Raw genomic sequence first — 17188 nt, forward strand, 5'->3', positions numbered from 1 at the left:
TCTCTGGGCTGGTGCAGCTGATCAGTGTTGTTTTTAATCAAGGCACTTTGCTCATCTCAAGCAGGGCTTGTCTCACACTCCTCCCGCTCTTATTCCCACCGCCCGGCAGGCACACATTAACCTGAGCTGAGACAAAAAGAGTTGCCCTCAATCAATTCAACCTGTGCTCCCTCACCCACTATTGTCCCATTCCTCTGCCCCTTCCCTATCTCCACCCTGTGCTGGGCTGAGCTTCCTGCACACCTCCAAGGTCAGGAAGAGTTCACCCTCCCTGATCTTTCAAGTTTTTTTTTCTCCCTGCCTCTAACATCCTAATTGCTTCAGAGCATAATTAACCTCAAGTGGTTTCATCTGCTACCGTCTCTTTTGTGCAGTTTCCCCTGTCCGCCCCAGCTCATGGCCTCCTTCCCTGCATTGCTGGGGCTTTTCTTCTGCTCTGAAGGGCTGGCTGCCTTTGAGTGACAAGAAGTGTTTTTCCACCACCACCACCACCACCCTCGGAAGGTGCTTCTGCAAAGCTAATTGCTTTTGAGGAGACCTCATCCCTGCACCCCACTTCCATCCCGTTCATTTCTGAAGACATGGGGAACTACGGGCTCCTTTCCCTGGCAAAACAAAGGAAGGCAGAACTCAGAGAGAGCCCCTCATATTAAGTTGAATCTGAGGGTCTCCCTGGTGGCAGCCTTGAACTTGACAAGGATGCATAAAATCTTCTGGTCTGAACTATTGTTTGTTAGAAGTGTTTTTTAGCCATATCACTCCCCAAGTGTCTTCCTATTCCCCTGCCAATAAACAGTAGCACAACTCGGTACTGTAAGAAGCCTAGCTGGAAAAACATCATTACAGCAGCCCAAACTGAGCCAGCCCACTGCTCCATTGGCCTGTTTAACAAATTCCAGGCTGTCCAGGTGTCTATGGTACTTTCAGCCAGTTAGGCAAGTCCTTCTGTCAACTACCATTGAGAGATGAGTCTCCAATGCTGCGCATTGTGGGGAGTGTCTCAAATATATGTGTGCACAAAATGTGAGCTAAATCACTCAGGCAAAAGTCTCCTAGGGGTCAGTGGTTGTTCCAAGAGAGGAAGGACAGTTAAAAGCCCTCATGGAAGTTTTGCCTGGGTACAACTGTTGGGCTCTAGCTCTTTGGTTTGGAAAGTTGCCTCTTCTGCTCTCCCCAGAGTGAAAGTTCCCAGACCTGAGTGACACGAGGGAAGTCCAGAGAGATTGGTGGTGGCATAGAGTCCCACTTTCCCTCCCAGGCATTTCTGCTCCCTGCAGGAATCCCCTGTCCCCACCCTCAGACAGGTGCAATAGCAGGGGCATCTCCCTGAGGTATACATGGTTGAGTGGGATGAACCTGCTGCCTCTTTGGCTCCCCTTGCACATGCACACAGTGGTCTGTTGAGGGTAGTGTTGATTGGGCTTCTCAGCACAATAAGCCTTCATATTAGCACTCCATTAAGATTAATGCTCCACATTCTATTCCATAGATCTACTATTGCTGGCAGTCTGTAGAGTCAGGCACACTTAGGTCATGTTTCCAAGCTTTTTGTGGCCTATGAGAGCTAGAAACGTACTTAAAAAAAGAAACAGATTCTGGTGTAATGTGATTCTAGGAACTGGGATACTAGGACTGGGCTTATACTATGGTTTAGCAACCATAGCAACTAGAAGAAGAGAAACCAATTTTCAGTGGTGACCTTTAGGCATTAAGAACATAAGAATGGCCAAACTGGATGGCTACATCTAGACTGGCATGATTTTTCGCAAATGCTTTTAACGGAAAAGTTTTTCCGTTAAAAGCATTTGCAGAAAAGAGCGTCTAGATTGGCACGGATGCTTTTCTGCAAAAGCACTTTTCGCGGAAAAGCGTCCGTGCCAATCTAGATGCGGTTTTGCGCAAGAAAGCCCCAATCGCCATTTTCGCAATCGGGGCTTTTTCGCGCAAAACAATACTGTGTTGTCTACACTGGCCCTCTTGCGCAAAAGCATTTGCACAAGTGGGTTTTTGCCCGAACGGGAGCAGCATAGCATTTCCACAAGGACACTGACAATCTTACATGAGATCGTCAGTGTTCTTGCAGAAATTCAAGCGGCCAGTGTAGACAGCTGGCAAGTTTTTCTGCAAAAGCAGCTGCCAGTCTAGACGCAGCTGGTGAGACTAAAGATTCATCTAGCTCAGTATCCTGTCTGCTGACAGTGGCCAATACCAGTTCAGTGGGGTGGGGAGGAAAAAGGCCCCTGGAAGTTGGGGAGTTTGGGGGGAGGGAAGAGAACAGGCCCCTGCGGGCGGGGGGGACCTGCAGGGAGGGAAAGAGAACATACCCCTGGCAGGTGGGGTAATCTAAGGGTGGAGAACATGCCCCTGTCTCCCAGCCTCCTGCACCTCTCTGACATCCCCAAAACCCTGCTCTGAAGGACCCGGTGCAATGTTGGGTAAGTCTGCTAGTATAATTAATCAATTAATTAGTTAATGCATGTTACATCTTGATCCCTTAGACGGATGTCATTCTCCCATCCCTAAACACCTTTTACCTCCATGAAAAGAGAAGAACGATGGCCCAGCAGTTAGGGCACTCTCTAGACTTGGGAGACCTGAACGGAAGTCTCTGCTCCATTACAGATGTTTGGTCTCACCTTGGGTGAGTTCCTTAGCCACCGTTCCCCAGCTATACCTTGAGGGTAACCACACCGGCCACCTCACCTCCAGGAGTTCTGGGAGGATAAACGCATTAAAAGGTTGGGGAGTGGCTGCCATGGCAAATGGGAGCCACGTAGGTACTAGACAGAAGGCGATGCTAAGCCTTAGGAAACAAGGAGGCAAAACCCATTTTTCCATTTGCCATGTTTTTTTAATTGTAAATAGCTTTCCATGAAAAAGGTTAAATTGCACACTTATCTTTGCAGTTCTTCCAGCATCTGTATGAAACAGGCCCCAAAACAGGAGAAAACAAAAAACATGAAGCATAAAACCCCCACACTGGACTAGGCCCAGTCTGAGCACAGGTAGCCTTGGAATGGAGATGAAGGTCTGCAGCTATGTCTCACCGTTGGGCAACACAGCCAGCTGTCACAGCAGTGCATGCTGGCCAACGACACCCCCACTCGGTTTGGCGGTTGTTCTCTGAGTACTTGAGATGTTAAAATTCCAACCCTCCTTCCCATTAGTCCTCCGTAAAACGGGGACCAACCTCTGGAGTCATTTGGCAGCCATGGCAGCTTGTATCCTCTGCATGTCTGCCAGACCCAGGGGAGCCCTGTGTAAACCATGGCCCCTCGGAATAATCTTATGCCAATGAGTCTCAGAACCCAGGTTCATTGATTTGGGCTTGCAGGGCTCTTGATGTGGGGCTAAAAACCGCAGTGTGTATGTTCTGGCTTCTACCCACCCTTCCTTCTCATGGGGTTTCAGAGTCTAGGCTCCCACCAATATTTAGCCCCACAACCTGAGCTCAAACCAGTGGACTGGGGCCAGCCACAGCTGTGCCCCACATCTTTTATTGAAGCGTAGACATACCCTCATTGTTCCACTCCACTCCAGCAGCCACCAGTATGGAGATCAGTGGGTCAGCATCCTCTACTGCTGTAAGCCTCAATAGCTCCATTGACATCAGTGGAACTAGGTTGATTTGCACCAGCTGAGGAGCTAGCCCTATGTACCTGAAAACCCACATGGAATGCATTGCATTTCCGACCTCTGTGACCTTGAATGCAAGTTAATTCATTAGTTAATACAAGGGTTTTCTTTTCCAGCATTAAATCAGGCTATTTTTAAATGACAATTAGACTCCAGCTAAGTTAGTTTGCTCATATCAAGATTCCTATATTCTTACTATAGTTTCTAAACAAACAAAAAAGTTTATAGTTTTCCACTTTTTCAACAAGTCTAACACACTCCAAAGTAACTTCATTTCTGCTAACTAGCTGCTACCTAACCTTAACTATACTACTTGTACCAACAGAGAGGCTTAGAATCTGATTCTCTAGAGCTTGAATTCAAGTTTTTGTGAGGTTTTTTTATTTTTAACTACCATAATATTTCTTTGCTGCCTATGCATATTTCACAGACACCTTTCCACACTCCCATTAGCAAACCAATTAGGGGCAGATCGTCAGCAGGTAAATCAGCATAGCTCTTTTGAAGTTAAGCGAGCTCTGGCAAATTTCACCAGCTGAGGTTCTGATCCTGGGTTGTTAAAAGTCTTAAGAAAGGAGTCAGGCATTTTGCCTCTCCTTGCTTTGCCTTTCCAGGCATTTGAAAATACCATGTTAATTTCTAGCTGCTTTGGAGAAACCTTTAGCCTGCTGGCATCCCCTTCATACCTTTAGGAGGCAGTATGATCACAGGATTGGGAGTGAAGTGCTGCTACTAGATGTGGTCAAACCAATTAATTGATTGCTGCCTTGTCATTCCCATCTGTAAAATGGGGATAATAATACTTACCTTGCAGGGGTGCAGTGAGAATTAGCTGGTTAACCTTGTGCAGCAGGCTGGAGGTGGTAAGTGCTGAGAATAATTATTGCCTTAGGAGGGGAGCAGAGTAAAGGGGACACATTTTGAAGGCAGAGAAGAGAATTCTAAACTCTGCTTTCATTCATAACTAACGTCTGTTGCAAGCAGAGTCTTTGGCCTCTTGCTCCCTGACTGAGTCCTGGACAGAGATTTCATTTTTTGTTCATCCCATACAAGCACATTTGTTTAAATAAACAAAATAATCAACAGCTGGTGTGAGCATGGGAACCCCCAATATAACAATTCCAAAAGAAAGCAACATTTGATCATAGCTGCTTCACTGAGGGAGAAGAAAGCTCAGTTCTTAATCACTTATCGCTTGATTTGTCTCTTGGCTCATCCCAAAGGCTGTTCAGAGCCTGACATGCAAGCGGATGAAGGGGATGCTTTCGGATCACAGTTTCTGATCAGCGAAGAGAACATGGTTTTGTCAGTCATCATTCAGAAACGTAGCAGGTTCACAGTGACACAATTCTGGGCCTTACAGCAAATACAGCTGCACATAATCCGAAACCAGGAGTTCAGGATACACAAATAAGTAAGAGCACAATCTGGAGAAGGTCAAGTCTCTTCTCCGTCTCTCCTGTCTTGATCCTTTTCTTGATTCTTCAAGAAATTAATTGCTTTAAATGTAGGAATTTTCCTTTGCATATTTTGTTACAATAAACACTTGACATGCTTCATTTTTAATTTGTAGAACAATTAACATTAGTCTTTATACAGCACAGAAAAAAACATTTCCACTGCCATCCCATCAAAGAGATACTCTACTGATTGTGCTAAAAATATAGGTATCTTTGAATAGAGATATATTTATATATATATAATAGACTATAAACATCTGAAGAGGCTAACTTGCTGATTTACATCTGATTTTACAGATCTCATCTTCTTCTCCAGCCCCAATTCAGGAAGGAGATTGAATGTATAGAATCCAGAAGGGACTTTTATTTACTTGTTACTTAATTATCTCATGTTGTACCTGGGAATATCCCTGGACAGAAAAAACAAACAAACAAATAGAGAGCGGCAAATGGAGAAGGAGAAAGGACATTGTAGACCATGTGCAATTTCTAAGTCACCAGGAAATTTCAGCTCTTGCATGAAACTCAGCAACTGTTCTCCTTTGTCCTAGAGTGAACATATGCTCCTTCCATTCCCACAAAAAGTAGGATAATCTGCATTTCTTTTTTTAAAAAAAACAGAGTCCCAAAATAAGCAATTATTTTTCCCTTAGAGAAACCCAAGGGGCAGAGACTTCTCCTGGCATGTTGTTTAGAGATATATCCAGCCAAATTTTCTGGGTTTCTTCTAGAGTGACTGTCACTGATCGTACTTTGCAGCTGATAAAAGTCAACATGTTTCTAGGGATCTTGTTCTTTGTAAGTTCCAGCAGCAATGGGAGTATCTTGCTAATAGATAAAGTCTATCTGGGTTTAACTTGATCCTTCTAGCTGGCAGCAGCCTCTTATAAAAAAGATCCCATACTGCTCCAGTCACTCATGTCTGTTGGCAAAGAAGAGTCGTTGAGGTCAAACAACTGGTCCATGTTGACCGAATTTGAGAGGTAATCATTTCTCTCTTCGTCCCAGGGATGTTGAAGGAAAGAGGTGGCCATGAAGGTTTCATCAAAGTCCAAGTTGTTCTGGTTGGATTCTGTTAGGACCTGATCTTGTCCAACTGGGCACCATTCCTGTGGACAGTCAATGTGCCTTCCATGCACTGTCAAGTCCACATCTCTAGTTATTGGGCTAATAGGAGGTGTGAGTTCCAGATCCCCAAAAGTGGAGAAGTCGCCATTCAAGGTGGTATCAAAGATAGCTTCCCAGTCAAAGTCACCTTTCAATGAGCCAAGCTCCGTCTGTTCCTCCTGGGTGAGCAAGGGGGAGCTAGAGAGGCGAGCTGTCTTGTGCATACGTTTGGGCAATGGCTGCTTACGTTTGTGGCCCATTTTCCCATCCGCTGGGTTCCAATTCTGGTCACTTGTGACTTCCTCAAACTCCTTGAGCAGTTGCTGTGACTCCATGTTGACATTCAGGACACTGTGGTTGGACCAAGAGGATACTGCCTGGTTAGCAGCCGTCCCGGCTTCTTGTTGGACTCTGCTGGTGAAGGCCGGGTGGATCTGCACAGGGGGCATCCTACGCTTCTTGAAGGCCCCATTCATGAGCCTGTCTGCGTACTGAGGGTCGATCTTCCAGAATCCACCTTTCCCCGGTTCGTCCTTCTCTCGTGGCACCTTGATGAAGCACTTGTTCAAGGATAGGTTGTGCCGGATGGAATTCTAAACCCAAGAGAAAACAGCAAGGTTGGACATGTACAACTTTGTAAACGATCCATTACAAAATGTAAACTGCTCCCATGGGGTGAAGATACATAGGACCACCTGGGGCCTTCTGACAATCGGGAGACAGAAATGACTACAAGAGGAAAACACATCCCAGGCCGAATCCCGAGTTGTGCGGCACAGCAGAAACCTCCTTGGCCAGCAGCTGTGTGAGTACCAAAGGGAAGGCAGCCATCTCAATTCCAAGCAGATTCAAAATAGCCAGAGCCAAGGGGCCTGATCCAGAGCTCCCTGAGTTTCATAGGAGTCTTTTCTGTTGAATGTGGATCACTCCCATGAAAAGACAGGATGGGGGGTGTGAGCTGTGCCAGTGTTAGCAACAGGGGGGAATGAATTGGCAAATGAATGAGTCCTGCTATCTCTAGTGTTATCCTGGCACCTAGATCCCACTCAGGTATGCATGCTCTCTTCCTCAGAAATGCACGTGTCCATGTGCTGATTATTGTTACCCGGTTGCACATGGGGTGTTGGCCTTAGACACAAACACCTATATGCAATGGATTTGCACCTCGATTTTGAGCACCATTAGTGAATTTGTCCACAAGACGTAGGAAAGCTTGGTATGAAATCACTGTCTGTATCTTCCTAAGCACAAATCAAAACAGCTGCAAAAAGAACTAAAAAAGGAACTTTCTGCTTCCCGTCGAGCTCCTCTGAAAAACATGAATGTCTGGAGTGATGTGCATAATCAGAAAGGAAACTCAGTTATTGGGTAAATAATGCTGTGTTACACTATACAAAGCCAAGAGAGTGTTAAGAGATTGGACATGGTGGAGGTTTTTTTTTAAATGTTGCCTGGATATCTTTATGCTTATTCATCCATAATCCGTATTGCTGGATAGTAAAAACAAAGCTTGAATGCCTGGAGCCCTCACAAAAAACAAAAAACAAACCCACACATCCTACAAAAAACCAACACCCCTCCTCCAGGCTGAAACTCCCTGGGCAAATTGGCTCTTTTCCAAAGCATGCAGCTCCCACAGGAATCTATCCCTCTCCCCCTGCATATGGGTGGCATGACCTTTTGAGTCTGTCTCTGCTTACTAGAAGTGGAATAAAATGATGAGAGCACAGGTGGTGGGATAATGGGAAAGAAAGGGAAAAAACCCAGCAAACATTCCAGACTCCAGGGATTCAGAATTTACTGTTTAATGAAATCTTACAAAGGTCAGACAATTCCAAGCCAAATTCTCCACTCCCAGCCCCAAATTTCATTCAGCCTAGCTGGCTTGCAGTTGATTATTACCCAGCCAGTTAGCATATTTATCATTCCTCCCTGCAACAAGCAATCTAACCACCTGCATCTTTGCAGAGAGGGATTGAGAGCTTTTTTTTTTTCTTTTACTAAACCTGTTTAATTGAAAATATGGTAATTATCCAGAATTTGGAGAAGTCAAAATACTAGCACTTGCCTCCTGGCTGACTGTTCTTGTATATTCCCCAGTGCCCAAACAGGTTGACTTGCGCCTGCTAGGGGATGCAGACTGATGAGAACTCTCTTTGGTGACGGTTCTTTATGTAGGGGAGTTTCCCTCAACCACTATTGCTGAAAGCCTTTTGGACTGATACTCCACACACGGGTAGTGCAACCCTGCTCGCTGGCATGGAATCGCTCCCAATTTACAGAACCAGGGACTGCTGCCCCCTCCCATTTCAGGTTGAACATGCCAGCTGGAATGGAGATTGGGGAGCTGTCACAAGCACAAGGTGGGAGTTGAAGATGCCTAAGATTCACCCTAGTTTAGAGTGGATGTGGTTGCATGGAAGGCGGTGGGCACTAGTTGATCTAGTCATGGTCCCATGGCTGCTGCACGGCTCGGGACCTCAGTCTTAGCAAACCTCCATCTGAGTCCACTCCCTTGTTTTGTCGGATTTATTTGGTTTAAACCCAGAACCATTCCGGTGTCAGTCCTGAGCAGTGCAGGTTTGGTCTTCAGGTTCTCAAAGTTCTTAAAAAAATGGTCGAGAGCCAGACCAAGCTGGCACGTTAAGGGGGTAAGCACACAACTGAACGGTGGCAGTCGGATTTGCAACCATTTAATCTCTGGCTGGCCAGTGCCCATGGCCACAAGAACTCAAATTCGATGGGCCTGATGCACCCAGGTGCTGATGCAGAGCCAGCATTGACTCCAAGAGGAGCTTGAGCCTCCCTGACCCTGGGATTGCTCGGCTGGCTCAGTTTCTAGCGCAGGAGAGGGCAGCGCTCAATTGGCACCTTGCCTGCCATGGCCCATATGTCCTTGCAGCAGCCTGGGATTAACCAGGGGGTGGGAACACCCTGGCCACACCTCCTCCTCCCCGTGATGCATCTTTGGAACGCCCCCTGTGCCAGGAATTCCATGGAGGGGAGGGCATGGAGCCAGTATAGCTGGGGAGGCCCCATGTTGAGTATGTACCCTAGAGGGCCTAGGGTATGACCAGAGATGAACCTGGTTCAGTGATTCTCCCCATGAGCTTTGGGGAGCATCTTCAGGTTAACTCTTGGGGCTGCAGCTAGTTTAGGGCATGGTTCAGCCTGCAAAGGAGTGCAGGGAATTATTTATCAGTGTCGTAATGGTCACCAGCGATCTAGGGAAGTTGTTCCTCCTTCAAACAGAGGCAAAAGAAGCTGGCCCTGGACAGGTTTTTCTGTTTGCAAAGGAGCATTAAGGCTCAGGGCTCTCATCACAGGGATGAAATCTTTCCCCTTCTTCATGCCACAAGCCACTGAAGGATACAAGGCTCTGTGCTGAATGGGGACACAGCTTTCCGTTGTGCTATAGGTTGGAAAAGATGGTGTTTGCTGATCTAAGCACTGCTGATCAGGGATTTTCTACATGAAGGTATTAACCCTTCCCCTAGATCTTTTCCTTTGTGGCTGTAGAAATTGCTGGCTCAGAGATCTGATGAATTCACTAATCCCCCCCCCCCCCCCCGCAAGGGAGTGAAGAAATGACTCCTCAGTCTGGGGGCTGCCGGGTCTGACATCTGAAGAGAACAAGGCGTTGGTACTCAGGGATGGAAATGCCTCCCAACGGGTGTGCCATCCAACGGCAGGAGGAGTTTCAGGTCCTTAGAGCAGAATTTTTACCTTTCAGTATCCTCAAAATGGCAGTGGGCTATCGCAGGATAATGGATGTCTTACTGCAGCCAAGAGCTCGCCTGGTCAAAGCTGTCTTTCAAGGCACTGTTGGGTTTCTAATCTCTAGAACAGGGGAACCTGGCCGATGTGTCTGAACCCGATACAGAAGTTAAACACCTCACAGATATCTCCCTGCCCTTATCCATTCAGCTATTTTTACCATCCTCCCTTTGCCATTGTCCCCCAGTCTTTTCTCTCATCCCCTTCTCTCATGTTCTTCTCAGCCTTTCCTCTCCACTTCTTCTTTCCCCTCTCTGTCTCTCCTCCCTGTGCTCTCCGAGCCAAAAGCTCTTCTCCTTTACATGCGTGCAGCACACTAAAGTCTGCTGATGTAACAGAGGAGGATTTTGTCCTTTTGTCTTCCATCTCAACCTCTGTCCAGCATCGGCGGTGTGATAGACAATCACTAGCTTTACAAGGGTAAATTCCTCTTTATATTGGGCTGTGGTCTCATTTACAGCAGCTCCTGTGTGCTACAGAATGCTCACTCAAGGCAAAAGGCCTGGGCAGGAAACATACCAAAAGCAATTAAAGAAAGAGAGAGAGAAAGAGAGAAAGAAAGAACGAACTGCTTCTAAGAGTGCCATCATTAAGAGGTCAGCTACCAATGTTAAAACGACATCAACAGGAAGACTCCCCTTTCTGCCAACCATTTAGAACTGGCAGCACAGTTCCTGTTGCTCCATTAAACACATGTGCAGTGGATGCTAGGCGCACAACGTTGGAACACAATTCGTATTACTCCTTCTTGTTCTGCTCTGGCCCAATCTGGGGCTGGAGCACCATCAGCTCTTGAGGACTATCTGACTTCATCTACTGGCACCATTACTGCAGTACTGGATTACCTAGGGCAAATCTCTCCCAACCCCTTCAGCATTCTGCACATGTCCATCTCTAGGGATGGATGCAAAGGGGGGGGATGGCTTGGTGGGGTCCTTACCTGCCAGGTGGGGTCAGCATGTCTGAAGTAGCAGAAGTTGTCCGTAATCCATTTGTAAATGGCTGAAAGGGTGATTTTGGTTTTCTTGCTGGCTTCCATGGCCATGCAGATGAGCGTCGCATAGGAGTAAGGTGGCTTCACATGAGGGTTGGTCTTGTAATCTATGTCTTCCATAGGCTGGGTCTGTATGCCCATCCCCAGGTGAGCAGTCCTGGAGGTGGAAGATGAAATGGGTTTGCCGGGAGTGTGGGGCATCCCAATGCAAGCTGGGTCAGCGGCCAAGGGGGAACAAGGAGCAGCAGAGCCAGGGATCTTGTGGTAGCCATGAGGGTCCGAGCTGCTTGGAGAAGAGGAAGACTTGCCCATGTTGGCATTGATGATGGAAAACTCTTGCAGCCACTGTAGGCTAGTCAGGCTGTCATCCAGGTTGGCAGAGTCCCCCATGCTGCTCTCCTGTCCTCTTTCTTCTTCTGACTGTAGGTTCAACCAGCTGTCAGCCATGTCTGGGGAGGCCAGAATGGGCAGGTCCAACATTCAGGAGGTGTTGGGTGAAACGAGGTGAGGGAAGGGGGGGAAAGGGGCAATCCTGCAAGGACAACATGAAGAGATCAAGTTCCCTAACAAACAGGCAGCTAACAACAGTCAGCAGGCTTTCAACCTGACACTCACAATAAGCCTGGCTCCACTGATCCCTGGTGTGCCCCTGCAGATACCACTGAAGTCACACCAGAGATGCTGGAGCCCCCCTTCTCCATCCAGCCTCCTCCACAAGCCAGTTGGAGATCATCTGGGCCATTTACAGCAAGCTGTCTTCTGAATCCCAAGAATCCAAGCAGCTTTGCTATTTACGCTATCTTCGAACTACAGTGCACCAGACCAGACTTGTACCTCCTTCTGGGTGCTAACCCTTTTCTTGGTAGACTTTAATTCCATGGATGACAACCCAAAATAATAGTCTCCTGCATTTGTTAAAGTGCCCCGAGTATTTCTTAGATAACTAAATTCCATTTCTTCTATTAATTTCTTTTTTCTCTTTATGCAGGGCATTGCCATCTTTGAAACAAGGTGTATAAATATATTTCTAGCAACCTAGGAGATTTAGAGGTAGAGTATTTATTCATGTAATAGGAGATGCGTCTAAACCCCTTTGACTACTTTGGCAGTCATAGCCGTGAATTTCTTCCAAAGAGAAATGCAATCACAATTAGAATACAAATGTTATTTCATGCCAAAGAGGTGTGTAGCATCGCTTCTATGCCAGGCTAACAGCCAGATGTAATTGTAAATTCTGCTGGTGTCTCATTTGAATAATGTAGCCATTACATAGCTAAGATAAAATGCTGGAGATTCAAAATAAAAAGAAGTGAAACAATCCAGCAACTTCCAGCAAATGAAGATTTGCAACAGTCACCCTGTCTTTAAACATGCAAAAATGTGCAAAACTAAACAAAAATCTGGGGTGTTACTGAACCAAACCATTACAATTTTAGAATACTTTTGTGCAGTGGGAAAAAAGAAATGTTCTGTCTAAATACACCTGCAAGTAAAAGATCCTCCAAACTATGGCTTAGTTATACATTAACTTTCGAATACATTCTCCTACTTACTTAGTGTTGCCTGCAAGACACCATCAGCAGCAGAAAAAACATCTGCACTTTCCAGTACCCTGTGCTGTAGAAATAACACTAAATGCACTTGCCACAAAAAACTAGCTCACTAAATATTTCAGGGCTCCTTACCTGATCCTTATCAAAGTCCCACAACTTCCAAAGTTCACAGCTCAGCAGGAATGTTCTGGAAAAAAAGGGAATTTCTACTTTTCCCCTCTTGGATAAATTATTACCCAAAGCTCTGCCAGAGCTCCTTTATTGCAGAGCTGCAGTGATTTGTAAGCAGCAGAATGACTGTCATTAAGTAGCTGCTCGAAAAGGCTTCACTGGATGCCATGGAGATGCTCCTCCCCTATAAACAGCTTCCATCCTTGCCATTGGTCCAATGATCTCCATGGAGAGTTCAATCACTTGCCAGTTTCATCTGCAGTTCTGCACAAACTTTTTTTGGCTTCCCCCTCTTTCCTGGTAAGTTGTTTGCGAATCTGAATGTTTAACCTCTCGAGGCCAGGAAGGAACACCCAGCTAAGGCTGGGCCCGGTGTATTGTTTAAGGGAACAGAGTTGTCGTGTGGGGCATCGCTCGGCGCTGATTTACGTGGGGTAGCAGCAAAAGAGGGGCCATGTGGGATTGCTGCTCTGAGTTTCATGAAGACAAATTAAAGTCCAGTTGAAGTAGCTCACAGACGCCCATTATTCATCTGGATGCTAAAGAAACTGCTGCCAAAAAAGCCCCAACTTGACAACCAGAATGATCGCTGCCCTGAAAAGAAGGGAACGATTCAAACCGTCGGCTCTTTGCTCCCTGGGGACAAATGTTGGGATCCCTCTGCCCAGTTACATGCCATTTATCTGCCCGAGCAAGAGGGCTTCTTTCCCACTGCCTACTCTGTCTGCAGCTGGGAGAGCAGGCGAGGGGGAGGCAGCATTCCTATGCAGAGGACCCCCTCTCTCCTTGCTGTGGGAGGAATTAATAGCAAACCTGCCATGCGGCTAAGCATTCGGAGGCCCAATTCACCCCTGCAGCAGCCCTGTTGCAGTCAGTGGAGTGTACACCGGGGAGAAAACGGGCCCTTTTCCTCTTACCTGCCCAGGCACCATGAAACCGTGACCTCTGTGTAACCTGAAATAATTAGCTTGGGGAGCGGGGAGCTGAAGCGGGGGAGGGGGAAGAGGCTGACAGACCCCTCAATCAAAGGGATGGCTTGGTTCTTCCTTGATTTAATTAAGATGGCTCCAGTCACATTCCCCTATAATGACTCCTTGCCCCCTTCCCCCATAAGCCAGTTATTAGAAGTCCTTAATGAAAAGTACCCCCGCCCAATGGAGGAAAGCATGTTGCTCTCCACAGCACATTCCCCCAGCACAGCCAACATGGGTCAGGGGAGAGGTTTCTGTGCAGCGGGAACATGCCCCGAAGTCTAGCTCTGCCCCCCGGTTAGCTGGAGCTCTGAGGTGGACTTTAGTATGCCAGCGTCCGGCAAAGGCCCATAGCTCTGCCTCTGCACCTGGGCCCAGCCTCCCATGGGGCAGCAACATGACCGCACAGCATCCAGCTCAGCCCGCAGCCCAGGTTTTCCTTCAGCTGGAGAGCTGTGTCAAGGAAGTTCCCTGAATCACTGTGGAGATGCAGGCTGGTTAGTGCTGCTATTTCCTGCTGGCCACCCCTTGCCACGTGACAGGGACCAGGCCTGTTTCCAATCGCTTCCTGCAACCAGAGGCCAACCACTCCAACACCGTGCCACTGGGGCTTGCAAAGCAGCTTCCATACCAGAGCACCACACCGTGCGTCCTCGCCAGCCACGTGACACGAGTCACACCAAGGATGGATCAGGCCCAACACGGTCCAAGACAAAGGTGATGGCTGCTATCTTGGCTGAGCCACAGGGAGCCTGCTGATTGACTATGAGCTGCTACTGATGGTTACAGACTTATACCATCCACAGAGCTGGCACAGGAGGGCCCTGATGCACCCTGCTCACTGGATGACACAGGCAAACTTTGGAGACTGCTATATGCCACGGTGGCCGTGGGGCGAGGGGGAGGGGTTGCCACAGGAGCCACCTAGGCTGCTGCCCCCGTCAGGAAAATCAGAATAACATAATTTCCTTTCCTCCTTTGATTTTGCCAAATGAAGTGTCCCTGGGGGAAACCAGCTCTGATGCCCCAGACTTCCAGAGCAGCCCAGGAACAACCTTGGAGTGGCAGCTAAGACTTGAAACACCACCTTGCGATTGCCTAGGACCATCCACTTCAGATTCATGCCCAGGTCTTTGGACCAACCAAAGGGGAGTCCATTCAGCAGAGAATCCATCTCAGGTTTTACAATGAGCACAGCACATGCTGGGGCAGAACTTTGGGTGGGATGTCAATGCTCCTAGACTCATAGGACTGGAAGGCACCTCAAGAGATCAAGTCCCATCCTCTGCACTCCTGGCAGGACTCGGTATTATCTAGGCCCTCCCTGAAAGGTGTTTGTCTAACCTGCTCTTAAAAACCTCAAGGCTATGTCTACGCTGGTGGCTTCTTGTGCAAGGGTTCTTGTGCAAGAAGTCTTGCACAAGAACTCGTTTCTTGCACAAGAACATGTCCACACTGCCATGTGAGAGATGTGCTTTTGCGCAACGGCATCTATGGCAGTGTGGATGCTCTCTTGCTCAAAAAAGCGCTGATGGCTGTTTTAGCCATAGGGGTTTCTTGCGCAAGAAACTCCTGCCGATTGTCCACACTGCCCTCTTGCGCAAGAGCTCCTGCTCAAGAGAGCTTACACCTGTTAGAAAAGAGTGTAGCTCTTGCGCAAGGAGCCCTCTCTTACCACGCCATACTGTAAATCTTCTTGCACAAGAGCGGGCGGGCAGTGTGGACGCTCTGCGGATTCTTGCGCAAGAACCTGCCCGTGTAGACATAGATGGAGATTCCACCCCTTCACCTAAGCTCTTTCCTGTTTTTCCCATCCCTGGGCTCCCATGATCCAGTTCTACCAATCTAGCAAAAAGGGGGCGTTATTGTGTGAACAAAGCATTGGCCGCTGCTGGTCTTCTAACCTCTGTGTCCCCAGAGAGCTGCTCCGGGAAGGGTTAGACCAGATAGTGGTTATTCCTACTGGTGCCATCACTGGGGGACAGTGTTTGTGTGTGTGTGTTGGCGGGGTGGGGGGGACTGAACACAGACACAAGAAGCGATGCAGACCTGACCAATAAAGCTCTTTGCTTATGCACTTCATTACTGAGTTGAGTTAGGGAACTCTCACAAACCCTTGGTCCTATTTTGTGGCATCTTGTAGCTTTTAGCACATGTCCTGCTAACAGTTTTCAAGTCTGCATAGTGTTTGGAATAGAGGTTTGCATGCTCTGGGAAAAATCACTCTGGGGTTTTAATAATAACTAGCGGAAGTGTCCTGTGCTGCTCTGGAAATTTGCCTCTGGTGGCATTGGGACATCACATAGACAGGGAGAGAGCCTGCGAGTGGCAGTTTTATTCTTCATCCAAATGCTACAGAAAATGATTTTCCTTTACGGCTCCATCAGAGACAACCCAAGAGCTTCCCCACAGCAGCTGCCTCATAGTCAGCAAGCAGGGTCGCTCACAGAGCCACTGAGGCTTTCCTTAAATCATGGGTTGCTTGTCTCCAGCCACCTCTGTGCTCCCAGCACAGCTCCCCTAAAGGCCACTCAGAATGAACCTACTCCCCCATAAAGATCCCTAATTCCTGGTGATTCTTCACTAGGAATCAGGGAGGCCATTAAACTTCCAGAGACCACGTGGGTTTGTTAGGCCAGGTCTACACTACAAACACCTCAGTATGACTATGTGTAAATCTCCTCCCCCCCCCCACCTAACCCCCCCTGCGTAGACAGCTCTGTCTTCCGAAGAACTCCTCCTCCCACCCTGACTCGCTACCACCTCATGGGGAGGTGAATTCGCTCAGTGCTTTGGCAGCCCTGTACATGAAGACAAGCCCTGAGTAAAGGCAGTGGCTCCTGTGGATTCCTGGCCAGTCATTACAGGTGACATTTGTCACCCTTACCCTGCATTAGCTCCATCCGTCTGAGGGAAGCCTTCCACTGAAGTTCATGGGAACTCACCTGTGGGGCATGATAATGAGTGTTTCCCTTTTAATATAAAACTAGCCAATAGCCTGTCATAAGACAGGATTTTCGGGTCTCTCCTCCACGTCCGTCTCTCTCTTTCTCTTTCTCTCTCTCTCTCTCTCCTCCTCCTACTGCCTCCCCCCATCTCTCTCAGCTCTTCTCCGCCTCCTGCCTCTCTCTCTATCTCTCTCTTTCTCTTCTCCTCCCCCTCCTGCCTCTCATCCGGGGGACCACAAAGCCCAAATGGTCGCTTGTGCCTCTTGCTCCCGCGCAGCGGCCCGGTTGAGTGGCACAGAAGTCAGCTGAGCACCACAGTGGGGGGCGAAGGGGGGGCGAGGCGGTGACGTTCACGGCCGGGGGCGGGGCCTGGAGCTGTTGTCACATTGCATGTCACCGCCCCACCCCCTTCACCTCCTGCCATGGTGCTCTGCTGACTTCTGTGCTGCTCAGCCAGGCCGCCGCTGGGGAGCAAGCGGCGGAAGCGGCCGTTTGGGATTCCCCGCGGCGGCCCGGCTGAGGGGTGCAGAAGTTAGCCAAGCGCCACGGCGGGAGGGGAAGGGGGGCGGGG

General features: G+C 48.2%; 1 protein-coding gene across 2 annotated transcripts; it reads right to left on the reverse strand.

Moving 5' to 3' along the window:
- Positions 1–2829: 2829 nt before the first annotated feature.
- FOXJ1 (forkhead box J1) lies at positions 2830–13301 on the reverse strand. Of its 2 annotated transcripts, none has more exons than XM_006136471.5 (3): positions 12660–13301; positions 10921–11506; positions 2830–6796 (listed from the first exon to the last, which is right to left on the reverse strand). In XM_006136471.5, exons 2-3 carry the CDS (start codon positions 11452–11454, stop codon positions 5981–5983), a joined length of 1350 nt encoding a protein of 449 aa, XP_006136533.1. In that variant the 5' UTR covers positions 11455–11506; positions 12660–13301; the 3' UTR covers positions 2830–5980. The 2 variants fall into 2 exon arrangements, with proteins under 2 accessions (XP_006136533.1, XP_006136534.1); XM_006136472.5 differs by lacking the exon at positions 12660–13301 and adding an exon at positions 12528–12643.
- Positions 13302–17188: the final 3887 nt, after the last annotated feature.

The sequence above is a fragment of the Pelodiscus sinensis genome, chromosome 20, assembly GCF_052426305.1.
Source record: "Pelodiscus sinensis isolate ZL-2025 chromosome 20, ASM5242630v1, whole genome shotgun sequence".
Taxonomy (NCBI): domain Eukaryota; kingdom Metazoa; phylum Chordata; order Testudines; family Trionychidae; genus Pelodiscus; species Pelodiscus sinensis.

What these genes read in the sequence shown, in the direction of transcription:
- FOXJ1 (XM_006136471.5), bottom strand. Translation starts at nt 11,454, where the DNA reads ATGTTGGACCTGCCCATTCTGGCCTCCCCAGACATGGCTGACAGCTGG. An exon ending in ATGCTGACCCCACCTGGCAG is followed by an intron (nt 6,797 to 10,920) that starts GTAAGGACCCCA and finishes TCTTGGGTTTAG; the next exon opens with AATTCCATCCGGCACAACCT.